General features: G+C 36.8%; 1 protein-coding gene across 11 annotated transcripts in view; it reads left to right on the forward strand.

Moving 5' to 3' along the window:
- VWA3B (von Willebrand factor A domain containing 3B) overlaps window positions 1–11,109 on the forward strand; it is a 77,856-nt gene that overhangs the window by 61,601 nt on the left and 5,146 nt on the right. For 10 of the 11 annotated variants that reach the window (XM_054221119.1, XM_054221144.1, XM_054221154.1 and 7 more), the window contains 4 exons: window positions 34–158; window positions 1,256–1,393; window positions 1,998–2,095; window positions 5,831–6,072. In XM_054221119.1, coding sequence (XP_054077094.1) covers window positions 34–158; window positions 1,256–1,393; window positions 1,998–2,095; window positions 5,831–6,072 — 603 coding nt within the window. Of the gene's footprint in view, window positions 1–33; window positions 159–1,255; window positions 1,394–1,997; window positions 2,096–5,830; window positions 6,073–10,075; window positions 10,225–11,109 lie in introns of all 11 variants that reach the window. The other variant, XR_008469349.1, reaches the window with a different exon arrangement.

The following is an 11,109-nucleotide window of genomic DNA, read 5'->3' on the forward strand; positions in this document are numbered from 1 at the left end:
ATCATTTGAGTATTTTATTGTGTTGTTTTTTAGGAACGGTGATAAAAAATATCAGTTCTACCTGTGTACTTGTTGACTTCAGCAATGGGGAGAACTGGATTGTACCTGTGACGTTCGCTATACCTGTGGGAGGTGCTATGCCATGCCCATATCTGCAGGTGAAAAATTGTATTTTTTTATGACAGCAAATATTCATTTTAAATTTTGTTAAGTTGGTCACATGTGGAATAAGAATAGATTTTTAAAATCTTTTAAATACATCCATTTATTTTAAAGAAAAGGTTTTAGTGATAGTAATATCATACTATTTCCAACATGTTATTTTTCATTTGTTTGTAGCTTTGTTTTCATTGTAATCCTCTTCCTTTGTTTATTAGAAGTCTATATAAAACATGAGTATTTGGCTACCTATAGAAGTAAGGTGTGCTATTTCCCAGCAAAACAATTGTTTCCTAGCACATAGATTACAAATCAAGGAGAGCCTTTTATACACAATGTGATGTATAGCAGGTTATAACCATTTGTTTTTCATAGCATATTATAAATCCAGCAGATAACCTTATACTAAGGCAAATAACAGTAATAAAAAAAATTAATTCTTATTCCATTTCTGCTTTTATTTAAAATTTATCAGCTATCTGTAATCACAGTTGTTTTTTCAGACAATTCTTATTTTACACAGTGATGATAGATACAGAAAGGGTAAAGAATGGATACAGCTGTTTTGAATACAAAAAGCATTTTTATAACTGATTTGTTACCCTTAAAACTAGAGGCATGCCTTTTTTTCCATTTGAAATGAAGGCAAATCCGGATCAGGTAGTTCCTGATATTCTGTAAGGGAAGCATCCAATTCTAGAGAAGACCTGCAGAATTTGATAGAAAATTGTGACTTCTGTGTCAATTTTTAAAATGACTTTGTGTAAGTCAGTTACATACGGAATTCTTTAAAATTCCCGAGGTTGGTTAAAAAACTTACTAAAAACATATAAATTTGCGCAATGTCCAAAGGAATGAAGAGTTTTAATAGCTTCCTCATTCAGTTCAACTTGCTAGTTGAGCCAGAATTCAGTGGAAATTGTGAGTTATTGGTACATGCAAGGACCAAGTTCTTTTCTTTTAAAGAACCATATTCAAGCATGGGAACATGTTAGAATGATGATTCATGTAAAAATATCTTAATATTTACCTTTTGTGTCTTGTAAAACTTACAAGTTGCACAGTTCTTGCAAACTGATGCTTTTCTGGTATGCAGGTTGGAGACTATGTGTTTGCCAGAACTGGGACACAGACAGGAAATGAATATTATGCGCCTGCCATTGTCATAGCAACGCCAAAGAGGGTGGAAATGGGTGATAAACTCTACACAGTTCTGATGTTCAACAACAGGAAAGTAAGTAAAGCTAGAAGATGATACCAATTTGGCAATGGTATGACCATTGTTCTGTTTCTGATGAAGCAGATATAATTTTCCAGGCTAATAGGCTCCCTGTCCCAGCCCCTGTCTCCAGCTAACCAAAGTAAATCAGATTTCAGGGCTCAATGAAGAGCTCATGTAATAGACATGAACCAAGAAATTCTGTGGGATAATTTCTTCTTAAATCACACACTGTTCTTTCCTCTGTAATCCATTTGGTGGCTTTCACAATCATAGAATCTTCATGGTTGGAAAGGACCTTTGAGATCATCAAGTCCAACCATACCAGATCCATGCTGCTTAAAATGAGAAACGTTGGGGGTTTTATCGCAGTCAATATAGTCTTCATTTCATTTCATTTCATTGTGTTTGTTTGTTGGTTTGTATGCCATTATGATAATTTTATTGCATTTTTCATAGCGCATATTAAGAAAATGTACTTTGTACTTGAAACTTTTATCATTGATATTTAGAGGTAGATTACAGTTACATTAAAACAGTTGACTTTTTATACATATGTATCTTCATTGTTTCTGAGATTTAGATTTAAATTAGATGGATGTTGATTTTGTTATTGCAGGAACAATGTGTAAGAAGTGGGCTTATTAAAATCAGCCAAATAAAGTATGCCTTTTCCTGTCGGTACATAAAAATGGTGCAGATGGTGGATCATATGACGTGAGTATGCTTGAACCTAAAAATATAAACGTTATTTTATGTGAATCCTAAATGCTGCAGTACGCTGTCAGATTTTGATGTGTAGTACTCTATTTGTTGTGAACTGACTTGCTCTACACATGCAACCAAGGGATTTGAGCCACAAGCATGTCAATCAGAAGAGCATTAATGGTCTGTCCTACCATTTTATTATCTGTCAATTTATTGCCCTGTTTTCATTTTGGAAAAATGCAACACTGATTCAAGCCCTGTTTGCCACGCATTTTCTAGTAGTGATTCCAGCACAGTTTGAAACTTGCTCTTCTGCCAGTTTGCAGCCACAGCACATAAACAAATGGATACCCCCACTTAACTGAGCAGAATTCCAAGTCTGGAAATACATCAATGCCTTTTTCCAGGCCAGATCACCTACATGATGATAGCCTCTTTTCACCGAAAAGTAAACCTGAAGACCATGGTTTCCTACTTAATGCACACAACCACTTGAAAAGAGGCAGGTATATAATTGAGCTGAGTTCCAGCAAAAATCAGTGGAAATGGAAGTCTTTCCTTTCCACCGAGTTGAATTATATTCTAAATGAAGTACCTTATTAAGAAAAGATGGGACTAAACGCATAAGCAATAAGAGTGGCTTCTATTCTACATGCTTTGTTTAATGACTGGGTATTTTAATATCAAATTTAATATTCATTCTCCAAACAGACTTTATTGGCAAGCTGACTTGCCATTGTTATGTAAAATGATGAGAAAATTGAGTTATTCACTAGCAAACAGAAGAATTCTTTGGAAAACTGATTAAAATGAATGCACTAAATTTTTGCAAATGAAAAATAAATGTACTCATTAGATCTAAATTTTAGATGAAGTGATATCAAATTTGGCAGAGCCCTGGATGAAACTGCATATTCAAGTCATATTAATTGTGAATTTCTATATAGTGTTTCCAGCTAGTAAACACAGATTTGGTTGTAAATGCACTGGCCAGGTTGTATAGCAGATGATTTAATTAAATTAATGAAATCTAAATAAAATATTCCAAAGAATATTGCTGCCACAGCACAAAATAATGGAATCTTAGTTAAGGCATTCATTTTATCCCCTTTAAACCAAACTAAAACAATTTCAAACGTGGCCCGGAATAGAGCATAAATTTTGCAAGCATAATGATTTGAGACCAATGTCTTACACTTCTTTTAAGGTCTGAAGTTTTCACTGCATCGTTTCTGTTTTTTCTTGTAGCAGTTGTAGATTTTTAGAAACAAACCACCATATTTGAAATGACTATATTTTTACTGCAAAATGTCTCTATTTTTGAAATAGCACTATTCAGAGTGCTCTAAAATTACCCTCATTAAAGGAACATGAGAAGTGCCTCCAAACAATGGTATTTCAAATGCTGTTACTTACATCTGATTGCTAGTGTTTTAAAGACACCAAGGCCCAGATACACAAAGGGACATCGTGGGACTCAGAGCAGTAACATCTGAGCATTTGGCAGCTCTGAGAGTGGAATTTAGGTTCTTTGGCTCCATGGATGTATATTGAATGCTGAGATTTATAGCACAGAGTGCAGTGAAATGTGTAAAGGCTAATAAGAAACGACAGAGAGAGCTGAGCATCTAAAACTGAGACTCTCTTAACTTAGATACCCACTTACAGCCCCGAACTACACAGATTTGAGCCTTTGGGATTCCCAGGGTCCTCTGTTGGCATTGGATAAATTACATAAATAGCAATTTTTAGCATACAGGCAACATAGACCTAATCCCCAGGTACCCAGATGAAGTGCATTGGTGTACCAATAAAAACCTCAGTGGTCACTACTGATCCGTACTATTCCACAATTCTGCTGCCAGAATCACAGCACCTTTTTTTCACAGTCACAACTTTGTAATCTACTGCAATATATTTTTCTTAATCTTTATACACATTACGTATAGTATCTGGTTCTGCTGAGTTTTTTCTTTTCCAAGAATTAACAATAGAAGCCTGGTACTACAGAGAGCTTTTCTACTTAAGAGTCTTTTAAATTTCCTACTTCTTGGATCTATAACTCTCTGCAGTAAATGGCTTTGTAAGATTTGAGTAGACAGTCCCTTACAATACACTTAGTAAATCAGAATGTTCGTCTTTTGCTTGTAATGTTTACAGCGAGGTTTTGAATTCTCTGTAAAGCCACATACTTGTAAAGTGAAATCTCATTCCTTTCTTGCTGCTTAACATGTCACTTTAGTATCGCATAAACATACATAATGTCCTGTTCTGGGCATTGACTACGTTAACTCAGTGGCTGCATCATAGAAAGCTGGCACTGGCCACAGTTTTACTTTTTGTTTGTTTCTTTGTGTAACCACTATGCCGTGTTGAATGATTGTTTTACCTTTGTGAGGAGATGTACATTCAAAGCCATCAAACAACTGTGTTTCATTAGTGACGTGTTAATCGGTTATGAATATTAGCAATGCGATGGCAGTGCTCGAGCCCAGATTGAGTTGGAGTTTCCAGTAGAGCTCCTACCTTCCAGGGGAAATGGAAGTATATTCTAAAATAGATACCTACCTTCCATGTCATACTTAGAGGGGAACAGTGCAGCACATTGCTCATGGGTGCACACAGATCTAATGAGAACATGCTGACATTGTTGATAGAAACAAAATAGAAGCATGATTTAATCAGAAAGGAAACAAAAAGTTTGAATGCAATACAATATTAGCACACAAAGATTGTATCTTTTTGAGTTTCTAAGTCCTATAGAAATAAGGGACTAAAAAAATAAAAGGGATAGCCCAGGGTCCCTTGACAGGGAGTCCGCAGTGCGCACAGATGTTGTGTTACAATACCTTGGCTAAATCTTCAGCTCTGGCTTCTTTGGGATTGTCTTTTGATGTTTATGTGGTATGTACTAGGAGTCCTGCTTAATCCACTAATCTTTAGAGATACTGTATAGCTTTCATCATTTTAATAACAGATGCTAACATCTGTTTGGGGTGTTTTCCTACCATCACAGTGGAAAGAAAGAATTATGTCAGAACAATCAGTCTGCAAATGTAACTAACAAATTCCATATCCAAAGTAAAACACTACCTGCTCTGGGTCCACACCATAAAAAGCAATTATTGCTCAAATCCTTTTGGAGTCATAAGAGCTAGACAGAACTAGGGGCCAGAGCCGAAAAGGTACTCAGGAGCCTTTCTCTTGTTTGGTGTCAGTAAAGCTGTGTGCCTAAATATTTGTTTCAATTTTAGTTACCAAAGCACTTCTGATAATTTGGGGTTTAATGCAGTGAAAGGAGACATCTGTAACTGTGTTTAGCTTCATAACTGTTCTGCATATTTTAGAAATCTTAAGAGTGGGCTGGGGACGGACTGTCTATGAAGGATACCAAGGGTATGAGTTCTTGCTGAATCATATTAGAATTGAGATTAACAGGAATACTATCAGAATTTTTTACAGAGGAAACATTGTATGCAATAGGCTAGCAAGAAATACAGTATCTACAGAAATAAGAGAGCAAAACTATGCATGCTGTGTTTTAGGCTATTCTTTACTTATTTTATAAATAAAAGGGAAACTGAATTGTAAGACATTTATAGCCCTGTCAAATGGTCAAGAGTGTGCTAAGTCTTTCTCTTGTTAGTACTGTGAGATGTGGGAAAAGGTGAGATCTATGTCATGTAAAAAAGGATTTAAAATGTGCGCTTTTAGCTTAGTGAATTTCCTTCTCTGATTTTCTAGCCCGGACAGAGAGACCACAGAGCCCTATCCTCACTCATCTGTGGAAGATGAAGAAAGAGAAGAAGCAAAGAAAACTATTGTGAAAGAAGACAGGGGAAAAAAGAAAAAGAGGAGGAGAGCAGAAGACAAAAGACATCCCAGGGAGAAGATGTTGGACTCTGATGATGTTTTGTTTGTCTCCAGAAGGGAAGTAAAACAGAGAGAAAGAAATTCACTGCCCAGCAATGAAGAAGAATTTGAAGGTAAAGAAGTAGCTCTGGAAAATCATAAATATTAGGCACTAAACAGATCTGACGGTCCTTTAGTTTATCCCCACACAAGGAAGCAGGGTTCTGCATGATCTTTTCTGGGTGCTTTCCCATGTCCTTTGTGATGGGGTTCTTTCACCTCCTTTGGAAACCATTCTTCACGCTGATCATTCTCAGCATGTGTTTCCACAGTAAGGGGAAGAACTGAATAAAGCATGCTCCAGCATATGCTGTCTTAATTTGCCTGACATTTGTAGTAGCAATAAAGATGTGGTAACACCAACCTTAGCACCTGCTAGTAAGCAGAGTATATATTCCAGTCCCCCTACTGTTTGTCACTTGTTAGATTAAAGGTATGTCTATATTGCAGGCATTAAATTATTGCATATAGACCTCAATGCTTCAGAGGTTGAAGTGCTTTTAGGGTCTGAGCTAGCTCATTTAAAGCTGACATCAGTATCTATACTCCCTGTCACTCTGCAGTAGATACCTGGGCTAGTGTAGGTATGCCATTACATGCCATATTCAGCTCTTAATTTTAAAGATCCTACTGTCAGTGGAAAGATAACAGGATTTTTATCCATACCTATTAGTTGTACCTCCTTGTACTATTTTAAGTATGTTCTCAACATCGGCATTAATTATTTACTTCCAGAAGTAGTGGATTATAGATTCACTCAATCATCATGTTGTCAATCAACTTGATTTGACTCCTCTAAACTTTCCTTCTGTGTTCTCACTCATCTGTTAAAGATTGTCTGCAAATTCCATTAAGATTGCTTATAATGGGTATTATGGTGCCACTGCGTTTTAGGAGTGGCTGGGTCAGAATTATATGAGAACAGAGGTGCTGGGCTTGTCCTGTAGCTGTATGAGAGACCATGGTTTCCATAGGTGGAGCTACTTCACTGGAAATGCTCAGTTATCACAGACTCCTCCCTCTTGGACATCTTGAGATGCAGATGCTGAGTAAATGTGAAATACTGCTATTGTGACCAGCAAGTCCTGTTACTGATTCCATGAAGGTTGAAGGAAATATTAAATGAGAGCAGTGGCTATCTAGCACTTGAATCCTGCCTAGCTTTACCAAGTAATCTCAAGAGTACTCTGTCAAGATTCTAACAAGACTTCAAGGTGGTATGCAGGTCAAACATACTAAAGAGGGTACACTGTCCTCTTCTGATGACACCATTGACGTTGGACGTGGCTTTTTTTAGCTTAAATGTATTTTTATTTACATATCCTTCTGTGTTTTATCAGAAAGGGGAAAGTCAGAGAGCTGATGAAGATATTAAATAAGACTGTATGGTCATTCTCACAGAGTTTCATCAGATAACTCTTTATCCAATCTCTGTACATGACTGTGTATTTATCCTCTTTGGGTGTAGACATTTGTCCCATTTTCAAACTACGCTAACGATTTCATAGCATTTTGCGTATATAATTTTGTAAATTATATCAAATGTGTTACTCGATCCCTGACATACACATCTATTTTAATGATGTTAATACTGGATATAATTTTAAGGAGTGAAGAGAATAAAGAAGACGAATTTGCCTGGCATTGTTTTTTCCTTCTGCCCAAGGTTCAGGTCTAGTATGGACTATTAGCTTACAGTTACCGCCTGGCAGTCCAATATGTGCTGAGGACCAGGTTTGTGAGATTCACCTATACAGATTAACACTTACCCTCAGAAGTGGTCATATTTAATTATATCGATATAAGTAAGTGTTGAGTAACATGGGTGAGGTGTTGGAAAGCTGTACTGAGCTAATGAATTGTTCGGTTAGTCTCTGTGAACCAGATACTAAAAATCTTAGGTATCTAGCAATGCACTTTCCCTTCAAGGAATTTTCATAATGCTCAAAGAAGGCGGGATGTTCAAGTCAGGAGCAACAGTACTTATGAGCTGAAACACCCTATTTTCATCTTCAGGCACCTATATGACCCTGAAATTTCAATTGTTGCCCTTCATATGCTAGACACACAAATGTTCATCAGAGTGATCCCTTACTTGATTTTCCTAGTAGTTGTTTTCAATACTTCTTGAGGATTTACAACAAAGGCCGATGTTTTTAAAATAGAGTCAGCATCTCAAAGAAATGTTTTGAATACCTGTAAATACCATTAATGCCTAAAGCTAATAACTTTGGTAGCTAAATACCTTTCACAGTAACTAGGTTATACTTATTTTTTCAAGATTTCTAAAAGCAGCTTGTTAAACTGGGAACTGATTTATCTGAAAGTTGCATAATCTTCTCACATATTCTTTTCCTTGTAGTATCTAATTTCTGAATAATCTGGATATCTTCTAACTTTCAAAAAAGATCAATAGTCCTGATCTATTTGCCTGAAGTAAAGGCTTTTTCTTCATGTTTATACACAATAGTTTTATGTGAATGTTAGTATATGTGTAATGTGTTAAAAGCATTCAATGCCATCAGCAGTTCCCACATTTCCTTTCCAAAGGTTTGTCTTGTCACCTCTTATGAACTCTCCAGATAATTATATATTTTTTTAATAATCTGATTGGCTGTGTTTTGTAACTACTCCATGTGTTAATCAGCACTTCTTCCTACAGTTCTGCTGACTTCATCTGTACAGTCATCTGTTATATGAGGAAGTCAGTCCTCCTGAACTTGAATGAGCATTGCCCAATATAGGGATGGATTTTTGTGCTCCCCAAGATAATGTGGATTCAGTTACATGGATGACGAAGTCATGTATTTTTGTGAGGCCTTATACTTCCACAGAGCTGTGGGTCCTATATGAAATAATGGAGCTTTTTGGAACGTTTGTGGTTTGGTTTCTGCTCAGCTAAAATATTGCTGATTGTTAGGAGGAATCAAGAACCCATTCCTGTTGTTCCCACTCAGGGAAACAACGTTAACAGAAGTGAATAAAGATTACGTAATTGTATTAGCTATTTAGTGTGTATTAGCTTCATTATGTTTTGATGTGTAATTTTGTCTTATTTATTCCAGAACTATTATATTTAACACGTTAGTATCTTAAAGTGTATGCTTGCTGCTCTTATTGTGTTCATTAGCTCTGTGTGTTTATAAGAGAGTGAATGAAGTCCTGGCAAATTTCCATTGACTATTAGTGGGCTAATGAGTCTTTGTCTAGGTAACTTGAAGAATACTATTTCATTGAACAAGATCATAAATACTTAACTCCATCATTGGTTATTGCAATAATTGTTTTTATAGATACTTTAAAAACCATGTATTTGTTTCTATAGAAAGATTCTTCTCCTTGTCTCTGTAGTCTTCTCTCTGTTCTGTAATACCTAAAATCAATGTTCATTTCACATGATTTCCCTGCTGATTTTCCAAAATAGTGATCTAGTGAAAAACTAAATCAGAAAAAAATTCAGAGTGAAGTACAGGTATGATACACGTTGACAGATTGCATTGCCTGATGCATTAGCAAATCACAGCTGACAGAGCCCAAGTCTCCTTTTTAATTTTTAATGAGATGTGACTTGAAGCAATTACACTGATAATTACTGTAACTGCCAATGGGACGTAGGTGGGAGACCTTGAAAATGATCATTTTCTATCCTTTTCTGTGGAAAATCTAGTTCCTCTGAATTGGGTTCAAGAGTGTAACAGCTGTGGCACCTGGCAGTCTAGTGGTTTGGCTGGATTTCCCACAGTAGGATTTCACATTTTTAGCACCCACTTGTTTTCCAATCTCATTTTCCAGTTAGTTCATTCAGCGTTTGGAGAAGGCTATCACAATAAAGCAGTGTTCCCATCTGTTGGTCATGGCTTGTTTAATAAGCAGTTGATGTCAATTCAGCTATGCTTGCATCTGTTACTTACTGCAGCTGTGTGCTGTTAAGGGCTCCCCAACAGCCTCCAGATTTAGCTGTTGTTTTTCTGTTGATAGCATGTTACAACTTGGCCTAAACAACTCTGTATTCTGTCAGGGTTTCCACTTGCTGAAAGAGGAAAGTGTGTTAAACTTTCCATCTCTTTCCCCATAAAGAATGAAACATGGAGATGTGCAAGGGAAGAAAGTGCAGTTCCATTGGTGAAGAAGGCGTATGCTGGGGTATCTGAGGGTGGAGAGGAAAGGCAATTCTGTCCAGATTCTGGAAGCAAGACCGGAATGGTTTCTTTCAACATCTTGTGAAGGTACACAGAGGGCACGTGCACTGGATAAAGAAAATAAACAGTTTGTGAATTGTGCGTGATTGGGAACATTCATTTAACAGTGCATTTTTCATTTTATTCAAGGTAGCAGTGACCACAATCCCTTTCAATATTTCAGTCCAGCAATGTTTTCGTACTGCAGACAGATAGTGTCAGCTTATAGGATACAGTCAAGAAATTTCCTGACCCCTCACACAGGTGAACTCCAGATTCCTGTCTCTTAGGTTGCCCAAGAAGAATCATAATGTTCCTTTTGTGCATCTAAGTGCTGATGTTGTGCATGTGTGAGACAAATTTCAGAGGCACGCTTTTGATTTGTAAACCCTCAGCTTCAGGATTTTCAGTGGTAGCTATGGATGATTGGCATCCCTAAAACTAATCATACTCAAATCTTGTACTGTCTATGTACGCAATCTGTGCTGTTGCTTCCCCATCCTGATATCATATCTTTATTCTTCAGATGCCTCCCACAGTTTTGTTTTCTACTACACAACTGTTTCTTATACGATCATTTAAAACCCCCAAATCGCCCCTAAAGAAATATATGAAGCAAAATAGAGTAAACGATTTTGTTTACTTTGTTTCATCCTATTTTATTCTCTTCCATTTTTTCCATCAGCTTCTGGTCTTTTGACATGCATTCATTATGATTGTCATCGTCTTGTGCCAGAAGGGTGCCTAGTGGTGTCATTTGATATGATTGTAAAAAGTGACTTTTCATTGACACGGTATTGTTAATAGCAAACCGGAGAAGATAAGCATGGCTGTACTGGGTCATGCAAAGGTCCATGTGGCCTGGATCCTGTCCCCAGCAATGTCCAGAAGATTATTCCTGAGGAAGGGTAAGAACAAAGGTTGGCATGTAAA

This window comes from Rissa tridactyla, chromosome 1 (genome assembly GCF_028500815.1).
Source record: "Rissa tridactyla isolate bRisTri1 chromosome 1, bRisTri1.patW.cur.20221130, whole genome shotgun sequence".
Lineage (NCBI taxonomy): Eukaryota > Metazoa > Chordata > Aves > Charadriiformes > Laridae > Rissa > Rissa tridactyla.